Source organism: Ipomoea nil, unplaced genomic scaffold, assembly GCF_001879475.1.
Source record: "Ipomoea nil cultivar Tokyo-kokei standard unplaced genomic scaffold, Asagao_1.1 scaffold1421, whole genome shotgun sequence".
NCBI lineage: Eukaryota > Viridiplantae > Streptophyta > Magnoliopsida > Solanales > Convolvulaceae > Ipomoea > Ipomoea nil.
In genome coordinates, this window is record NW_017617849.1 from 5,338,485 (window position 1) to 5,355,762 (window position 17,278).

A 17,278-nucleotide genomic window follows, 5' to 3' on the forward strand; every position below is an offset into this window, starting at 1 on the left:
TATAAAATATAGTATAAATAATTAAACATCTACAAGGACATGTTTTATGTTTATACGTAAATAATAATGGAGAAGAAAGCCTTGAAAGGCTTAATGTCACACTTTTACGTTCATAATTAACCCCCAAACAGATTTATTAACAAATGATAAAATTTAAAATAAAATTAATTATTTAATAATCAATTATGATCGAATTGAAAATTAAGGATAAAAATTAAAAACATCAATAATCAATGAACTAATTCAAAAATTAGATATTTCTGACATACTCTAATTAATTCAATTTTAAGAATATAAGATAGATTGACAAAATTAAAACGTACCATAACTTGTAATTAAAGTCATACGTGACTCAATGGTTCACTAGATATAACCAATATTCATTTTGGTCATAATTCTTATACTACTGCTGTCAAAATTTGAACATTAATCTCTTTTTCTAAATATTACTTATTAAATTAGTAAATTAAACCTACACGGTGATATATTATTTTCATAACATATACGGAGGGGTATTTTGTATTACATACTGGTAAGTGGTAAGGTTTGGTACAAACTCCAACCCACCGACAGGGGACACATACATGTGAAAGTGTTTATCTCCACTTGTTTCTCATCCATTCATAATTGACCCTATAAAATTCTAAACTTTTTTACAATTAAATCTACTAATATGAGGGCATTGATTCTTTAAGTTGAAAAAAAAAATCTTTAAAAACTATACAACAAAGTGTTATTTTTGTAAAGAATCATAAATATCTTAAAAAATCTATTAATTATATTTTCCAGAATTTGTTTACATATATACACATAATTTTATCCAATTAATTAACTTAAATGATTAATGAATGGAAAATATTATTGTTATTATTAAAGGTACTTTTGGACTGACACAAATGACAAACCAAACACAGTTGTAAGCTTCATTGCTGTGTTTTAATGGCTTCTCTCTAGTCTCTATCTCTTCACTGTCTGAATCTTTCCATCCGGACCTCATCTGAAAACCCAAGCCACTGCTCCGATCGCCGGAGAGAGTAAAGATGCATCTGAATCTGCCTATTCCCGGCAACAAGCAGTCAACGGAGCAGAGACCCAGGCCGCTTCAGCTCAAATACGCGTTGCAATCTGTGAAATCTCAGGTACCTTTGAACCAGTGCGTTTTCCTTCTCGCCACCATCGTTCTCCAAATCTGGGTTCTCTTCTCCCTCATCCATTCCTCTCCGGCCAAGTCCGCCGCCGGCCACCACCATCTGTTGCCCCACCGCCACGACTGCAGCTCCGGCAAGGTCTACGTCTATGAGACTCCGCGGATGTTCAACTACGAGCTCGTGGAGAATTGCAACGAGCTGGATCCTTGGAAAGCGACCGGATGCAAGGTGGTCGCTAATGGCGGATTTGGGCTGCCGGCGAAAGGGCTGGAGAGCGTGGTTCCCGAGAATCTCCTCCCGGCGTGGTACTGGACGGATATGTACTCCGCGGAGCTGATTTACCACGAGCGGATGTTGAATCACCAGTGTAGAACCATGGATCCGGAGGAGGCCACCGGATTCTTCATCCCCTTTTACGCCGGGATTGCCGTCGGCAAGTTTTTGTTCACGGAGTTCAACTATACGTACCAAGATCGAGACCGTTACTGTAACATGTTCCTCGATTGGCTAGAAGAGCAACCGACTTTTGCTAGGTACAAAGCTGTAGATCACTTCATTATGCTGGGGAGATTAACCTGGGATTTCCGGCGATTGGCCGACAACAGCGCCGATTGGGGGACCAGCTTACTGTACATGCCTCGGATGAAGAATGTTTTCCGGTTAGGGGTAGAGAAGCACCTGAAGGACCGATTGGAAGAGAGCGTGCCGTACCCCACCGGATTCCACCCCCGGTCGGAGGCCGATATCCGGCAATGGCAGGCCTACGTCCGGTCCCAGAAACGCGACAGCCTCTTCACCTTCGTCGGCGCCAAGCGCCACAAAATCAAGAACGACTTCCGAGGCATGCTAATGGACTACTGCATCGACGAGGATGACTGCCGCGCGGTGGACTGCTCCGCCGTGATGTGCTCCGACGGGTCGCCGGCCGTGTTCGACGCCTTCCTCCACTCCGATTTCTGCCTCCAACCCAAAGGAGACGGCATGACCCGACGGTCAATGTACGACTGTATGATCTCCGGCGCCGTCCCGGTGTACTTCTGGCAAGGCACGTACAAGGACCAGTACGTGTGGCACCTGCCGTGGATTTCGGAGACATTCACCGTCTACGTCGACCACAACGACGTAAGAAATACCAACGGTACGGTGATCAGAGACGTCCTAAAAAGAGTCCACCCAGACAACGTTAGACAGATGAGAGAGACGCTGATAGATCTGATGCCCAAAATGCTTTACGCCAGCCGGAAAGAAGGCCTGGGAAGTATCAGAGACGCGTTTGACATCACGCTTGACAGAGTTCTGAAGAGATTGAAGGCTCGCAAATCGCATCTCTTATCCGGAGCGGCAGATGATTACGAGATCTTCTAAGTTCTAACAAAATCGCCGTTTTCAGTCGCCTGAATCTTGATTTTCCGGCCGCCCTGTAAACTTAATTAGCTTGTTGTTATTAATTAATTATTACTATTGTATTCGTTTTTTGGGTTCTGCATAGAGGACTGAAGAAGAAGAAACCAAGATTTATTTTTGCTGTTCTCCATATATTACTACTGGATCGATCGGTATATTACAGATAGCATAATAATGATGATGTTCTTTTTACAGAAAAATTTATTAGGTGAAATGGTAACATGAGATTTCCGTTTGTGTAATGTAAAATTTTGTGGTGTTATACATAAATGGATATTTTGTGTTTTGAGATTTATTTATTTTGTATTTATGTTATTACAAAAACAGAGATTTATGGTATTAGTGTTACGGATGTGAGGTTTTAAGAATTTATTCTTAATTTAATTTTGGTAACAGTTATAAAAATTACATTTTTTATCTTAAAAGTGTAATTTTTATGTTAAGTAGTGAATTAAATATAGAAAATAATTTTTATTTATTTCTTTCCTTTTTAAAATTTAAACACTTAATCATAATTTATTAATTTTACTTTGAAGTCTACTTACCATTTTCTTAATATAAAATGATTTAATATATATAGTATATAAAGATTCATACCATTAATGCAGTGTGGAAACGTGTAAAATACAGTGTGCAATTACTCAAACACCAACCATTCCACTTGTATATTTACTGTCATCACACGCAAATTTTGGCTATTTCCAAAAACATTATTCTATCGTGAAGGGATTCAATGCAAATTCAGGACGATATTTGGTTAGAATTGTCATTTCATACTTTGGGAAAGGATATGGGTTGTCGGCAACAGCTATTCAATGAATCGGTGTCGTTTCTTGTATTCTTAGTCGATTAGAGAATCTATACACATTATTGTGCGACACGGCTGGAATAATTTTTTTTAGGGTTTTTTGTTTCCTTAAATATAATTTATATTTTGTGGGATTAAATTTAATTTAAATGTCGGCTCAATTGACCCATTTACCCAATATCTGTCTCACTCGGACCAGATGACCTGCCTAACTGCAGTCTTCAATAGTTTTAGTCAATAATAGTAACAAATATTATATTTGAAACAGCTGTATTTGTGTGGGCTCCATTATTAAATAATTACTCGTATTTTCTTTTCTTTATTTGGCAGCACATGCTTGTCCAAGCTCTCTCTTCTTTTTTATGTTTATTATTTTCAGAAAATGATGATATTTTTAGTAGATTTATTAATTGAGATTTTTTTTTTTGAAGGAATGAAAACGGAGGAAAGAAAATATAAAATACATTTTCACACTGTATTTGGAGAACAAAAAAATTAGGAATGAAAATTTTTTAAAATAGTAATTAATAGATTTAAATCAACACTAAGATCACAATTAAGAAAAAAAGAAGTAGAAGTGTCATTTTTACATTCCACTATAGGGGTCACGAGGCATATTAATTACAGGAGTATATTATTACACTCTAGAAAAGTGTGGAACCCCTAGTTAATTAAGAGTTTTAGACACAACAACTCAGATTGCAATAAATAAATATTTATTGTCATGTGAAATGTTGTGGTGGTGCTTAATCCTAAATTTAGTCCCTCCAAAGTTGTGACTTTCTCAACGACCAGAAGATATATTCAAGATGGGAGAGGCAATCACGGCATAATGTTTGATGTATTTAACTGTTTAATTGTAAAATCAATCATATTTTTGTTTTAATAATAATTAGTCAAAACTAGTCAGGTCATAAAAGTTAGTTGATAATTACAATGTTCTAAGTTTGACACCCAATGAAAACGACCTATTCACTTTTTTGTTTGAGCCGATCCCTTTGCCAATCAAGGTAACAGTACTTAGTACACACCATCCTTAGTGATTGCAGTTACCTCGTCACCCAAAACAAAAAAATTTACTGTATATTGACATTTTATAGACTTTAGTTGTAAGGATGAAATCTGTATGGATGGGTGAAAAGTAGGGGAAAATGAATTTGATTTCCCTCAATCCCTCTAGTATTGTACTCTGAAAATCTAATGGTAAACACTAATGAAGCATGATACTATATAGTAAGAGGTTTGGTAGGCTTGTCCCCCCTAGCTTATACCTGCGACTTAAGCTCAACCTCGGACAGAAGGTAACGAGAAGACTGGCTCTTTTGACTGGGGCGCGGCGTGTTCCTTCTAGATTGGCGCTTTGTCTGAACAAGTGTGGGTTGCTGCTCCAAATCTTCATCACTGCCGGCGTCGCTGTCGCCGTCGCTATCATCTCCGGCGTTGAAGACTGGGTGGATGTAGGCGTTCTGGAGGTACTCTTTCAAGTTCAAGTTGGGTTCCTTTGTGCGTTCCAGAGTATCTTTCATCATCGCCTCCTACACAAAAAATAATCAAAATTTGTTATCACAATTCACAACCAAGCAAACAGAGAATATACGTGGGCAAAGTGATTAATATTATATATAATACCTGAAGAGGATATCTGATGAAAGCTGGTTCATAGCGGCCTTTACAAAACAAATGGAACCATATAGTGAGTATTGGGAGTGTAATAAGCAGCGGAGTTGAATGAGAGGCCCGTTTTGTGCTCAGCAATCCCATCAGAAGCAGTTGCGAGACGATAAGAGCAGTTATGATGCGCCCATGCACATCAGGCCAGAATGCTGCTGCACTCTCGTACTCTTGGTTGTACACATTGATGATCTAATTAAATGTTGAACAGATAAAAAAAAAAGTGTTAAGTTTCTTCTTCTATGCATGGCCATGGAGGTATAATGATAATAACTTGGTGGTTTTACCTACCTGGTGGCGATATACGACATAAGCTAGGGTGAAAAACACTATAATGAAGGGGAGTAAAATTGGAGAGACGACAGCATAAACCAGGCCAAGTAAGAAATAAAGCTGGATTTGAGGCTCGCCTGTGTTGAAACCAAGACTCCCAGGATCCATAGCTTCTTCCCTATCCTTCTCCGTCTTCACCAAGAAGAAATTTTTCAAGTGAAACATTATTAAAGGCTTCAACCTCAGAATCTCCCCCGCAACTCCTGCCCATCCATCCACCATTATGTAAGTTATAAAGAACGTTGCCTTCATCGGGATCGATACACCAACTGTCTTTGGGATACTGCAATAAATTCAATTGATTAGACTAATTGGCTACATTATTATTGTCACATTCTAAGTATGAAAAACTTACTCATTTGCAGATTGATGGAGAAAATTATTTAGTTGTTGAAAAGCGGTCCCCGTGATGATGCTTCCAAGAAATACATTGATGAACTGGAAAATATAGTATCTTGTTGCAGATCTCCTCTCAAGAGCTGATATGGAGCTAAATCCTTCAAATTTTGACATTAGCATCAGTATTGAGGGTAGAAATATAAGAAAAATCTTCAAAGCAATCCCGGGAAGAAATCCTTGTATGAAAGACTTCACCGCTTTCCTGCACAAGAGAAAACAGCAAAGGAATTAGATGTAATGTTGCCAATGAACTTTGAGAAGCAAAATGTGATATTGTGATGGAGGGGCGGGGTGGGGCGGGATACTCACATTTCAATTATTTCCTTCAGGAAGGGAAACACCTTCTCAATTCCCTCAATGTTAGCAAGAGACTGTACAAACGCGATGGGAATCATGAAGAAAAAGGTAAGGAAGAAGAATGCCACGCCAACAACAAGCTTTCTGATTGCAAGTGAAACGTATGGAATTGCCAGATTATCCCAGTACACATCACGAGGCTCCGGGGCCCACTCAGTCAGCCAGATGGTTGGGTTTCGAGACTGTTGTGTTTGTGCACAAACAGCAGCAGCCCATCGTGTCTTGAACGAAACAAATGCAGCTGGAACTATATATTTGCTATTGCTAATAATGTTCATCCTCTCTGTACATATCTGCCATACATCACTACGAGTAAAGTTATTATGAAAGAACAAAAATAATAATAATAAAAACAAAAGTTTGCTACTAATGTTTCAACAATGTTTGACTAAAATCACAGGAAATGTTTATAATAAAGTGTTCTTACCTCCCTTGAGAGTCTTTCAATTTCAGAACTATAGAAATCAATTGCATCCACACTCTCACCATAACAGCCAAGAAAACCACCCTGTTTTTAACGTAAAACATATTCCCAGCAAGTTGTTAGTAATTTGAAATGAGAAATAAGCATTTTGACCACATTAAAAACTGCTATAAAATCAACTTGCAACCTAAACAATTACTAAGCCAAGAGTATATTACCTTAAATCTTGGCCTTTCCAACTGTTTTCTTGCAAACTTTAGTTGATAGTAGTCAAGCCAATTCTGCTTTTTCTTCTTCTCACTGACAAGTTCTGACAGTTTGTTCGCATTGTATACAACCTTAAATGCAAGTACAAGGATTCTAGTTATTAAATTTGCAAGTAAACTTGCCTCTACAAACTACTAACAGAAGAATGCGACAAGTATATAAGCTCAATATGTCATCACATCAAAAACCGAAAAAGGGAAGTAAAACCTGATGAGTGAGATAGTGATCTGGATGGTTGACCAAAAAGAAGTGCTCCACAAGCTCACTAACCGATTCATCAGGGTCTGGTGGCACATTTCTAACCAGTACCTGAAGCAAATTGAAAATTTTCACCGGTTAAAAAGCATTCACTAAATCTTAAGACCATTTTAGTCATGGTCATTTCAATCACACAGATTGCAAGACCATTTTTCCAAACTGTGGAGGTTTAGACTTTAGATAGAATTAATTGTCCCTTACAGTAAATTGATCAGGGCGCCGATGTTCTGATGCAAGAAAATGTAACCTCATTGATGCAACAATCGCATACTCCCTTTTTAACACATAACATGTCCAGAAGGTAAACATATAAGCCATTACTAAGTGAGTCCAGAATCTGCAATAAATGTCAAGTGAAAAACATAATGAAATTTTATTTAGGCAAGATTTGAGCACAGTAAGTATGAAGTTATATACACAATTAAATACTCTTCCTGTCCTAAAATATTGTCATGCTTGCTTTACAAAAGAATATATGAGAGTTAATGAATTGTTTTTAAAACAAACTGTCGTAAATGTGTTTTTTTAAGGACAAACAGAAATCATCATGTTAACAACATCACATTTTCTTGTCCAACAAACAAAACTTACAGTTCTAATACTGTATATGTACTAACTAACTAAGAAGCAAGGCCAAAGGCCACAAGATGAGCAATAGAAAGAGTAAAATGAAAATACAAGTTGTATACACATAAATATATATTAGATGCAATTCGGAAAAATAAAATAGCAAACTCCAAAGTGTATTGCAAACCTCTCACCTCTGGGATCCCATAGGTATATTTGAAATCGAAAGCTTGTCTAAATCACTATAAGTCAAATTAGATTGCTCCAAGGTGCGATTTGTCCAGTTAACTGGAACCATGACTGTAAAAGCGATGAAAGCAATAGGAACAAATATTTTAATCCTGCGTTAGGGAAAGTAAATAAATAATGAGAAAAAATATTAGTCCAAAAACATAAAATTCTACTCTAATGAACTTGTTATGTCATCATGAAAGACTTAGAAGAAACCAATATATGCTATGAGCATGCATACGCATATCATCATTAAAGCCAACATTTGCTTATTTCCAAACATTCACCCCACCCTCCTTGACTACTATTTGGTTTATAATCTCTCTAGTTGAATAATGTTTGGATTTTAAAAAGCAAAAACGAAGTTGCAAATACCCAGTCAAGTAAATCCTCAAGTAAACAACAGAGTCTAATCCTGCATGATCAATAAGCTCTGCTTCTGGCATTTGCAATGCAGCAGGCATCCAGTTGAGAAATCTCAAGTAAGACCGGAAATCCAAATTGACAAATCTTTGGACTAGTGCCCCTGAGGTCAAGGGGGTATTTCTTAGACCCTTGAGATACCATTTTGGGAAGTAGACCCGATCATTGACAGGCTGTAATCGAAGGACAGCAAACGCCACAAAGAAGGCAAATGCACTGAGGATATTAATCGCAGCTGCAACACCAATATCACTAAGAGTTGCCATACGCCAGCATCAAACGAATATTTTCCTGCAATATAAAAAACCCTTATGAAAACATCATATGTGAAGCATAAACACTGATCAAGTATAAGTATTTTTGTTAGGAAGAGCAAGAAGGAAGCTAGAACACAGGCCAAGCGGCAAATTTTGCATCGTGTGATCATCTACTACAATCCCTCAATACATAATAAAGCAAATTGGGGATGCACAACTTTTTCACATCAACAGTTTAATATAATTCCTATCCATGTCATCACCATCACGGATGACGCAACACCATTCATCATGCCCCCACCACAGTTATAACAATTGTATATGAATGTATAATTCATACAAAGACACAACATACATACATAGTTTATCCCGAAAAATATCCAGTTGTCAATGGTCCCCAAGGCAGCATCATATGCTAGACATTATTAAGACATCCTTGATCCTTCCTTGACATGAGAGTCAGAAGAATCTCAGTAATTCTTAATTTTACCATCTAAAAGCAATACCAGATAATAAACATAAACTGATAAACGGCCATTACTTGAAACAAATCTACTGCAGAAAATCATTTTTCCTGGAGTACAAGAGCACTACCTTCAGTCCCCTTCACCATTCATGATAAAATTACAATAAAAATACAGCAAATTCCAGATAGCACAAAAATATGTCTAAAGAGAAATTCAACATTATAATATTCATAATACAAACAGAATTACAGGTATATTGAGAAGAAGAGCACGAACGGGAAGTGTGTCTGTCAGTCTGTATATGAATCTCGTAACAGCGAAAGAGCTGAAAACGAAGAGAAGAGACTGCAAACGTGAACTGTGGAGCCCACTAAAAGTGCAAAGAGCAAAACGACAGCGTAAAAAAAGCTTTTTGCCGCTGCAATGGAGGTGGAAAGCAGAAAAACAGACAAGATGGAGTACAAAAAATATCTGAGAAAGAAAATATAAATGGAAAAACGCTTAAGTGGGGGACGGATGCTTAATACGTAGGATTTGCTCGATTAATCGTCATTAAAAAATTCGCGAGAAATTTTGTTGCTTTTGGTGCATTATTCAAAACACGAATCGCATGGAGCAGTTTGATGTCGGCAAATAAGGCATGTTTTATTTATCTTAGGTAACGGCTACTTTATGACTAAGATATCGTCAGCCGCTTGATCTTATGGTTCTGAGATGGACGGCTGTCGAGGAGTCTGGCTGTAGTGGGGACCACGTCTGATCTTTCAACGGGGTGGATCGCGTGGTCCCGGATGATTCGATGTGGGGACTCCACAAGATGCGGGAATTTCTGAAAACATGTTACCATTAGCCATTATTGGCGTTGAAATGAAATCATAACTGCGGAATTGAATGATAATACGTTCAGCGAACATGGGCTTATATCATATTAGGATTATGTACCAAATTTCATTTCAATTAATCACAAACTTTAATTAATTATTTTGGTATTTTGGATATAGACACTCTATATCTATTACTTGTATCAGATCAGATAGGGCAGGTGCTATCCTTGCCCGCTGGCCCGCCCCTACCCAACAGGTATTACAAATAAATCTTCAATTCACCCACTAAGACTTAAAGTAATTGGTTCGTCACATAATTTAAAAGTGAGTAAATACCCAAAATGGTCCCTCGACTATAGCTAAATTCACAAATTGGTCCTCAACTTTCAATTTTACACAATTAAGTCCTTAACTTTGTAATTTTAACACAATTTGGTCCTCTGTCTATTTGACCGTTTGTTGACTGTGATTTTTGAGGATATATATGTAATTTCATGGTCCATCGTCAGTTTTTTAAGGTTCCGGTTACATTTTCAGATCGCACTGTTACATTTGAATTCACTGTCGAAAGCAATCTACCAAACCCGGTCACCTTCTTCATCATCCCTTTGGATTCAATGTAGTTGAATTCGTACCAGAGCGAAGAAGACGACGTGTTTCCGAACCGGTGCAACGTCATCCTAGAGGCCTCCACATGCTCCGACGAAAGCTTAAGGTTCTTCTGGAGATCGTCGATCACGGTCAACAAACGATCAATTAGATGGAGGACCAAATCGTGTCAAAATTACAAAGTTAAGGACTTAATTGAGTGAAATTGAAAGTTGAGGACCAATTTGTGAATTTAACTATAGTCGAGGGACCATTTTGAATATTTACTCTTTAAAAGTCAAGATTGGAGGTTGCAGTGTAGAAGTTTAAATTTCACTGAAAGCACTAAAGACAACAATCACTTGTACACATGAAAATCAGAATTAGAAAATTAGAATATCACCTGAGTTTAAAAAAAAAAAAATAATAAAAAAAAAAAAAATCTCCCCTCTATTCTCTACATTTTATATCTGTTGTTATCAAGTTTAAAAATAATTGTTATTCTTATCATAAATTGTGAATTAAACCAAATTGGTGGCCTGGGGGTCCATGTGCCAAACGAAGTTTTATATTTGTGCAGGGACAGATGTAGCCATGTACGCTTCAGTATGACTCCCAGTTAGTTTATGCACAACAATTCTGTCGTGTAATGAAATATATTTCAATTTCTTTCATTAATTTAATTGTTTCGTATAAATGGCTGATGTGTACTATATTTATATTTTAGATTTTAGACTAGGGAGGTGTCCTTGACTCACTATTCCTCATTGTATAATTATTGATAGTGTCAACTATTTCAAACAGCTTGTCCCAAGTGCATAATGACAAAGACAGGAGCTAACATATGTATTGCGGGCACGGTTTACCGTGATTCACCATCCGTAACAATTATAAAATATATAATTAAGGGTCCGTTTGAAAGGAAGAAAAATGACTTCTGAAAAATGAGTTATTTTTTTGAAAATATTTTTTTTTTTCAGTGTTTGGTTGCATTTGGAAAACTGTTTTGGTGTGTTTGATTCATTTTCTGGAAAATGAGTAGAATAGTATAATTAAATATTTTAATTATTTTATTTAAAATAACAAATGCATTTTAAATGTTTAAAACTAAAAAAAAAATTAATTATGATTTTCGGTGGAACCCAGTTCCGCCAGAAACCATGGCCATGGTTTTCGGCGGAAACCAGTTCCGCCACAAACTTTTAAAAAAAAAATGAAATAGCAAATGGCGGAAAATGACTTCCGCCAAAATTTGGCGGAAGTCATTTTTCACCAAATTGAGCACATTTTCCCCAATCAACGGAAAATGAAATTCGTTGACTGAATTTTCTAAGTATAGCCAAACACCAAAAACCCAAAAAATGATTTTCAGAAATCATTTTCCGAATTTTCAAACACAGCCTTAGTGAATATGTGACATTTTTATGTACAACATTATAACATTTCTCTAATATAAATTACTATATGTTATACTAAATAATATACCTATCAATCAAGTGACTTGTAGTCCACTGGTATCGGATTAAATAGGAGATGTAAGGTTCAAACCTTAGTTGAGGTAAATGGTGTGTATATGTAGGGTATCACCTTATTCCTTATAATAAAAATAAAAATAAAAATAAAACCTATCTTATGTAGGACAAATAATCTCATATGTCAACTAAACAACACAAGCGTTGACAATTGAACTACTTACCATAAATCCATAATTCTTGAGGTTAGAACTTGATTATTGAAGTGAATGTACTTGGTTCAAACATTGGAATTAGAATGGTAATGATAATGAGTTTAAGTAGAATGAATCACTTTATTTGGTAGTAAATAGAAATTGTAATTCAAATAAATAACTAAATGTTAATTAAAATAAAAATAAATAAATATATAATACATATATATATATATATATATATATATATATATATATATATATATATATCATATATGTGTGTATAAGTGTATTGAAATTTCATATTTAATGTATGAACAATGACCTTTTTTTATTTTTATTTTTGATTCCATTGTTCAAAAGTAGATAAATAAAAAGAGTAATAAGTTTTGAAATTACTAAAAAATTTGATTTCAATAGTAGAATAATAAAAATAGACCAAAAAACATTATAATAAATATCAAAACTCATAATAAAGTGTAAACTTTTCCACTCAAAAAAAGTATGTATAATTTAGCGAGTGGATTAGTCATTGTATTCGACAGTAAAAACACTAAGTATACCCAAAAGAAAAAAAAGTATCCAATCAAACACTACCTAAATTAATCAAAACTCCTATTAAATTGTGATTTGTGAGACTTGAGAGTTGAGACCAATATAGTCTACTATGTATGTTTAAAACCGAGAGTACAGAGAAGGAACGTTATGCTGTGAGCATGTGCCCACCTTGCAAGGTGGGCACGGTTCTATATCCACAATTTTTATACTGTAGATTCATAGTTTTTATAATGTAGATACATAATTTCTATATTGTAGATTCATAAAATTTATACTTTATAAATTCATAATTTCTAAATCGTAGATTCATAATTTAAATATAATAGATTCATAATTTATATACTGCAGATTTATAATATCTATACTGTAGATTCATAATTTCTGTACTGTAAATTCAAAATTTCTAAACTGTATAGTTATCAAATTATGAATTCTCTGATTTGTGAAAACAGAGTTCAACAATTGGAATCTAAAGTATAAATTTTATGAATCTACAATATAGAAATTATGAATCTACAATATAAAAATTATGAATCTACATTATATAAATTATGGATATGAAATCGTACCCACCTTGCAAGGTGGGCATGTGCTCACAGCATAATCTGCCTACAGGGAAGGCAAATTATGTTGTGCATCCGTATGCACCATGCATGGTGCATATGGATGCAAAAACGATGTCATTTTATTAAAAACGCGCGTCTCCCCTTAAAAAAAAAAATCAGGTTCCCAGCAACAACATATGAATTAAAATTTCAGAATCGATAAACTATAATTCCAGAATCGATGAATTATAATTCCAGAATCTAATCTATGAACTAAAAATTCCAGAATGAATGAACTAAAATTCCAGAATCTATGAACTACAATTTCAGAATCGATGAACTACAATTCCAGAATCGATGAACTATAATTCCAGAATCAATGAACTAAAATTCCATAATCTATGAACTAAAATTTCAAAATGAATGAACAACATAATGCTGTTTCTGGGAATCGAACCTAATTTTTTTTAAGAGGAGACGCGTTTTTTTAATAAAACGATATGTTTTTGCATCCTGGTGCATACGGATGCACAGCATAACTATCCTACAGGGAATGAGTGGGCCTCATAAACTGGGCTTTTGAGTCCGGCGACCCAAAGTTAAAAGAAAGGCCCAGAATCTTCTCGAATCGGGAACCCGTTCGTTAGTTCTAATCTAGTCATACTCATACATCAACAGCTCGCAGATGTTGACGTCATCATTCTTCTCCTCCAAGACTTGGGAGTTGGGAAACCAAGTCGAAATTACCTTTGCCTGCCGATCATCGCCAGTATAAGAGACGCGAGATTGACACAGAAAAGGAGTAATTGGAACATTGTGAGGGGAAGAAATGGATTTTGAGCTGAGAAGAGCGAGGGAGAAGCTGGAGATTGAGCAGAAGGAGAGGAAAGAGAGGGCTAAGTTGAGATTGGAGAGGGAGAAGAAAGCCAAACAAGAGGCCATTCGCCAGCGGGAAGCCATCGAAGCCGCCCAACGTGCTCGCCGTATCGATGCCGCCGAAGCCGAAGCTAAAGTATATTCTCCATGCTTCTCTTAATCTCTCCTTTTTACCATGATTATACGAATTGACGATCGATGTATCTGCGTTCGTGTTAGTTGTGTTTTTCACTATTGCTTGAACCCTTATTTTCATTATGATGCTTTTTCTTAATTTTGCTTGGAATCACTGCTAATTGTTCTTTAGTTTCATTTTGAGATTTTAATTTGATTTTTCAAAAATTGAAATTATAACCTAATTCAGTTTTAATAGCATTGGATATTGGTTTTAGCCCTTTCGGCCAAAACCTGCAGTTTTCTTACTTGTTCTAGACCTTGTATTTGGTTGTATTGATTTTGTGAATTCTTCAGAAAATTAGTTCGATTTATCATTGAATTTGTTTATGGCGTGCATAGTAGTTCCTCTACCTAATACCTACTAAATCTGTCTGGTTAATGGAAATTCTTAGAATTTGCCAGTGCAACTAAGTACTAATGGTTGATTTGGGCTTGATATGTTCATTTTCCCCTATTTAATCATAACCCATTAGAATTATTAAAACAACAATGCAAAGATATAATGCTCTTAATATCAGATTAGTCTCTCTCGAGTGACAGTGTAAATGAATGGGAAAGAGAGACAAATGCAATCCTACCATTGGGTTTAGAAGGGGGGGGGGGGGGGGAAATAAAAGAACTAGATGAAATTTTAGTTAGAGTATGGCCCTTCCACACAACAAAAATGTAACCATCCTTGAAGAAATTTATCTTTTAATTCAGTTCATTGTGATTTAGTGTCCATACTCATAACTAAAATATCATGGAGTATTACTGTGTGTCTAATGTATATGACTTCTGTTTCAGGCAAATCAGCAAATGCAAGAGAGTCTTATAGCTGGGCGTGGAATTGTGTTTTGTCGTGTTTTAGAAGCTGTACCTTATCAAGGTAGTGGAGATAAAATTAAATTGCCTCCATCTTGCTTTACTGAATTGTCTGAACAAGGTGCCTTTGACAAAGGACCACTGCACTTCTCTTTGACTGTCATTCATCAAAGCAGTTCTTCGAACACAAATGATGAAGGACTGACCAACAGGAAAACACATGCGGGTGTGTTGGAGTTCACTGCAGAGGAAGGCTTTGCAGGGCTGCCTCCTCATATATGGAGTAACTTATTCTCTGTTGACAACCCAACATCCCCTACAGTTGAAGTGCAATATGTGTGGCTAGCAAAAGGAACATATGCAAAACTACAACCTGTTGAGCCAGGCTTTTCTGACATACCTAATCACAAGGCTGTTCTTGAAACAAGCCTTCGGCAGCATGCAACACTATCAGAAGGCGATGTTCTCACTGTTAGTCATGGTGTGCTGACATACCATTTGCGTGTGCTTGAGTTGAAACCTTCTTCTAGTGTATCTGTTTTAGAAACAGATATAGAGGTTGATGTAATCGGTGCTGATCCAGCTGCAGAAGGAACAAGTCAGCATATACTAAGACCTCTAACTTTTGGGAAGCCAGAAGTTGGAGTTGTTGAGGAGGGCAACTACATCTACTATAAATTCTCCATAGATGATGGTACTTGGTTAAGAATTTCATCTGGGGATGCTGAAATTGAGGTGAAGGTAGAATCAACAGCACAAGATGGAGATACTGATTTGTATATTTCCAGACATCCTCTGTTATTCCCCACACAACACCAGCATGGGTGGTCTTCCCATGATGTGGGTTCAAAAGCTTTAGTTCTTGGTTCCAGGGACCAAGGCTTGGGAGCAGATACTTACAGTATTGGTGTTTATGGTTTCAAGGGATCAACCAGATACCAGGTGACAGTGACAGTTCAAGAGAAATTGAAGCCAAAGTTGGGCCTGCAAACCTCAGTTTCCACATCTGAGACGGACACTGTTGAATGCCGGAATTGTAAGCATAACATACCTTCCAGAAGTATAGCGCTACATGAAGCATACTGTAGCAGGCACAACATTGTCTGTCAGCATGCCAGTTGTGGGATTGTTCTGAGGAGAGAAGAAGCAGAGAAACATGTACACTGTGTTAAATGTGGGCAAGCTTTTCAGAAGGAAGAGATTGAGAAGCATATGAAAGTTTTCCATGAGCCACTTAATTGCCCGTGTGGTGTTGTCCTTGAGAAAGAAAAGATGGTAAGAAAAGATGGTGTTTTCCATATTTATTTATTTATTTATTATTCTTGAGATGAATTACTTCCTTTGGTATTCATTTATAGCTTCATTTTGGGTTTTGGGCATTGGGGTTGTGTGTATATAACTTCTTTACAACTTTCAAAGAAAATATTCTGCTGCTGAAAATTTGTTTGCTTCTCATGTTTTTGGAACTCATTTTATATACTTCTTTTGTGGTCGGTAGTCTATTGTTATTATTTATTGGTGTTTGTAATTATTTCCCCCTGCTGCTGAGAATAGGTGCAACATCAATCTTCCGAGTGCCATTTGCGGTTAATTACATGCTGCTTCTGTGGAGACATGGTCCAAGCTGGGAATTCAGCTGCGGATGTGCGAGACCGGCTAAGAGGACTTACAGAGCACGAGAGTTTGTGTGGATCCAGAACTGCCCCTTGTGATTCATGTGGCCGATCAGTTATGTTAAAGGATATGGACATACACCATATTGCTGTTCACCAAAATAACTGATCCTAGCTATGCTATTCAAAACATTAGCTTCTTTGAATACGAATATTGCATGTATTCTTCTGCCCAATGTTCATTGAATTTCAGTGATTAAAATCTCTCAATGGCAGTTGTATTATTTATGCAATATGTTATTATCATCTTCTGAATTTTTCTTGACTACTTACAGTTTGGCTATTGTGTGCTCCCATTTATTTTATTTTTATTGTCTTGGCCCCTTTGAAAGATGGTGGTGAAGTATTGTACTATGATCACTGTATTCAGAAATGATGGATAATAAATTAATTTATTTACAGTGATTTTTCATTGTATGTATGATTCCATTTCATTCCTAAGTTTGATTGATCAGTTCAGTTATGGTTTTAAAAAAACCCATGCAATAAGCAAATAAAATACTCCTATGCATCTTCTACCCCTTCCCAAGGGAATAGAAGAAGAAGAAGCCAT

At 36.3% G+C, this 17,278-nt stretch overlaps 3 protein-coding genes across 6 annotated transcripts; 2 read left to right on the forward strand and 1 right to left on the reverse strand.

The window, feature by feature from the left end:
• Nucleotides 1-895: 895 nt before the first annotated feature.
• Nucleotides 896-2,847, forward strand: LOC109188147 (xyloglucan galactosyltransferase XLT2-like). The gene has a single exon (XM_019338694.1). The coding sequence runs from the start codon at nt 1,041-1,043 to the stop codon at nt 2,511-2,513; it is 1,473 nt and encodes a 490-aa protein (XP_019194239.1). The 5' UTR covers nt 896-1,040; the 3' UTR covers nt 2,514-2,847.
• A 1,549-nt stretch (nt 2,848-4,396) lies between these two features.
• Nucleotides 4,397-9,505, reverse strand: LOC109188145 (CSC1-like protein At3g21620). 4 transcript variants are annotated; one of them, XM_019338691.1, is made up of 13 exons: nt 9,297-9,505; nt 9,139-9,149; nt 8,243-8,583; nt 7,831-7,977; nt 7,271-7,406; nt 7,019-7,120; nt 6,763-6,882; nt 6,548-6,628; nt 6,073-6,413; nt 5,720-5,965; nt 5,323-5,647; nt 4,990-5,223; nt 4,626-4,895 (listed from the first exon to the last, which is right to left on the reverse strand). In XM_019338691.1, exons 3-13 carry the CDS (start codon nt 8,554-8,556, stop codon nt 4,626-4,628), a joined length of 2,316 nt encoding a protein of 771 aa, XP_019194236.1. In that variant the 5' UTR covers nt 8,557-8,583; nt 9,139-9,149; nt 9,297-9,505. The 4 variants fall into 4 exon arrangements, with proteins under 4 accessions (XP_019194237.1, XP_019194238.1, XP_019194236.1 ...); XM_019338690.1 differs by lacking the exon at nt 9,139-9,149 and having other exon boundaries at nt 8,243-8,591; nt 9,299-9,505; XM_019338692.1 differs by lacking the exons at nt 9,139-9,149; nt 9,297-9,505 and having other exon boundaries at nt 4,397-4,895; nt 8,243-8,556.
• A 4,371-nt stretch (nt 9,506-13,876) lies between these two features.
• On the forward strand, nt 13,877-17,132 carry LOC109188092. The gene is made up of 3 exons (XM_019338603.1): nt 13,877-14,207; nt 15,035-16,327; nt 16,607-17,132. Exons 1-3 carry the CDS (start codon nt 14,025-14,027, stop codon nt 16,832-16,834), a joined length of 1,704 nt encoding a protein of 567 aa, XP_019194148.1. The 5' UTR covers nt 13,877-14,024; the 3' UTR covers nt 16,835-17,132.
• The last annotated feature ends 146 nt before the right edge of the window (nt 17,133-17,278 follow it).

Excerpts from the sequence above, each read along its gene's own strand:
- LOC109188147 (XM_019338694.1), top strand. The coding sequence starts at position 1,041 with ATGCATCTGAATCTGCCTATTCCCGGCAACAAGCAGTCAACGGAGCAG.
- LOC109188145 (XM_019338692.1), bottom strand. The coding sequence starts at position 8,556 with ATGGCAACTCTTAGTGATATTGGTGTTGCAGCTGCGATTAATATCCTC. Across the intron at positions 6,883-7,018 it reads ATCACTATCTCACTCATCAG|GTTGTATACAATGCGAACAA; the intron begins GTTTTACTTCCC and ends CTTGCATTTAAG. Across the intron at positions 6,414-6,547 it reads TTGAAAGACTCTCAAGGGAG|ATATGTACAGAGAGGATGAA; the intron begins GTAAGAACACTT and ends GATGTATGGCAG.
- LOC109188092 (XM_019338603.1), top strand. The coding sequence starts at position 14,025 with ATGGATTTTGAGCTGAGAAGAGCGAGGGAGAAGCTGGAGATTGAGCAG. Across the intron at positions 14,208-15,034 it reads CCGCCGAAGCCGAAGCTAAA|GCAAATCAGCAAATGCAAGA; the intron begins GTATATTCTCCA and ends CTTCTGTTTCAG. Across the intron at positions 16,328-16,606 it reads TCCTTGAGAAAGAAAAGATG|GTGCAACATCAATCTTCCGA; the intron begins GTAAGAAAAGAT and ends TGCTGAGAATAG.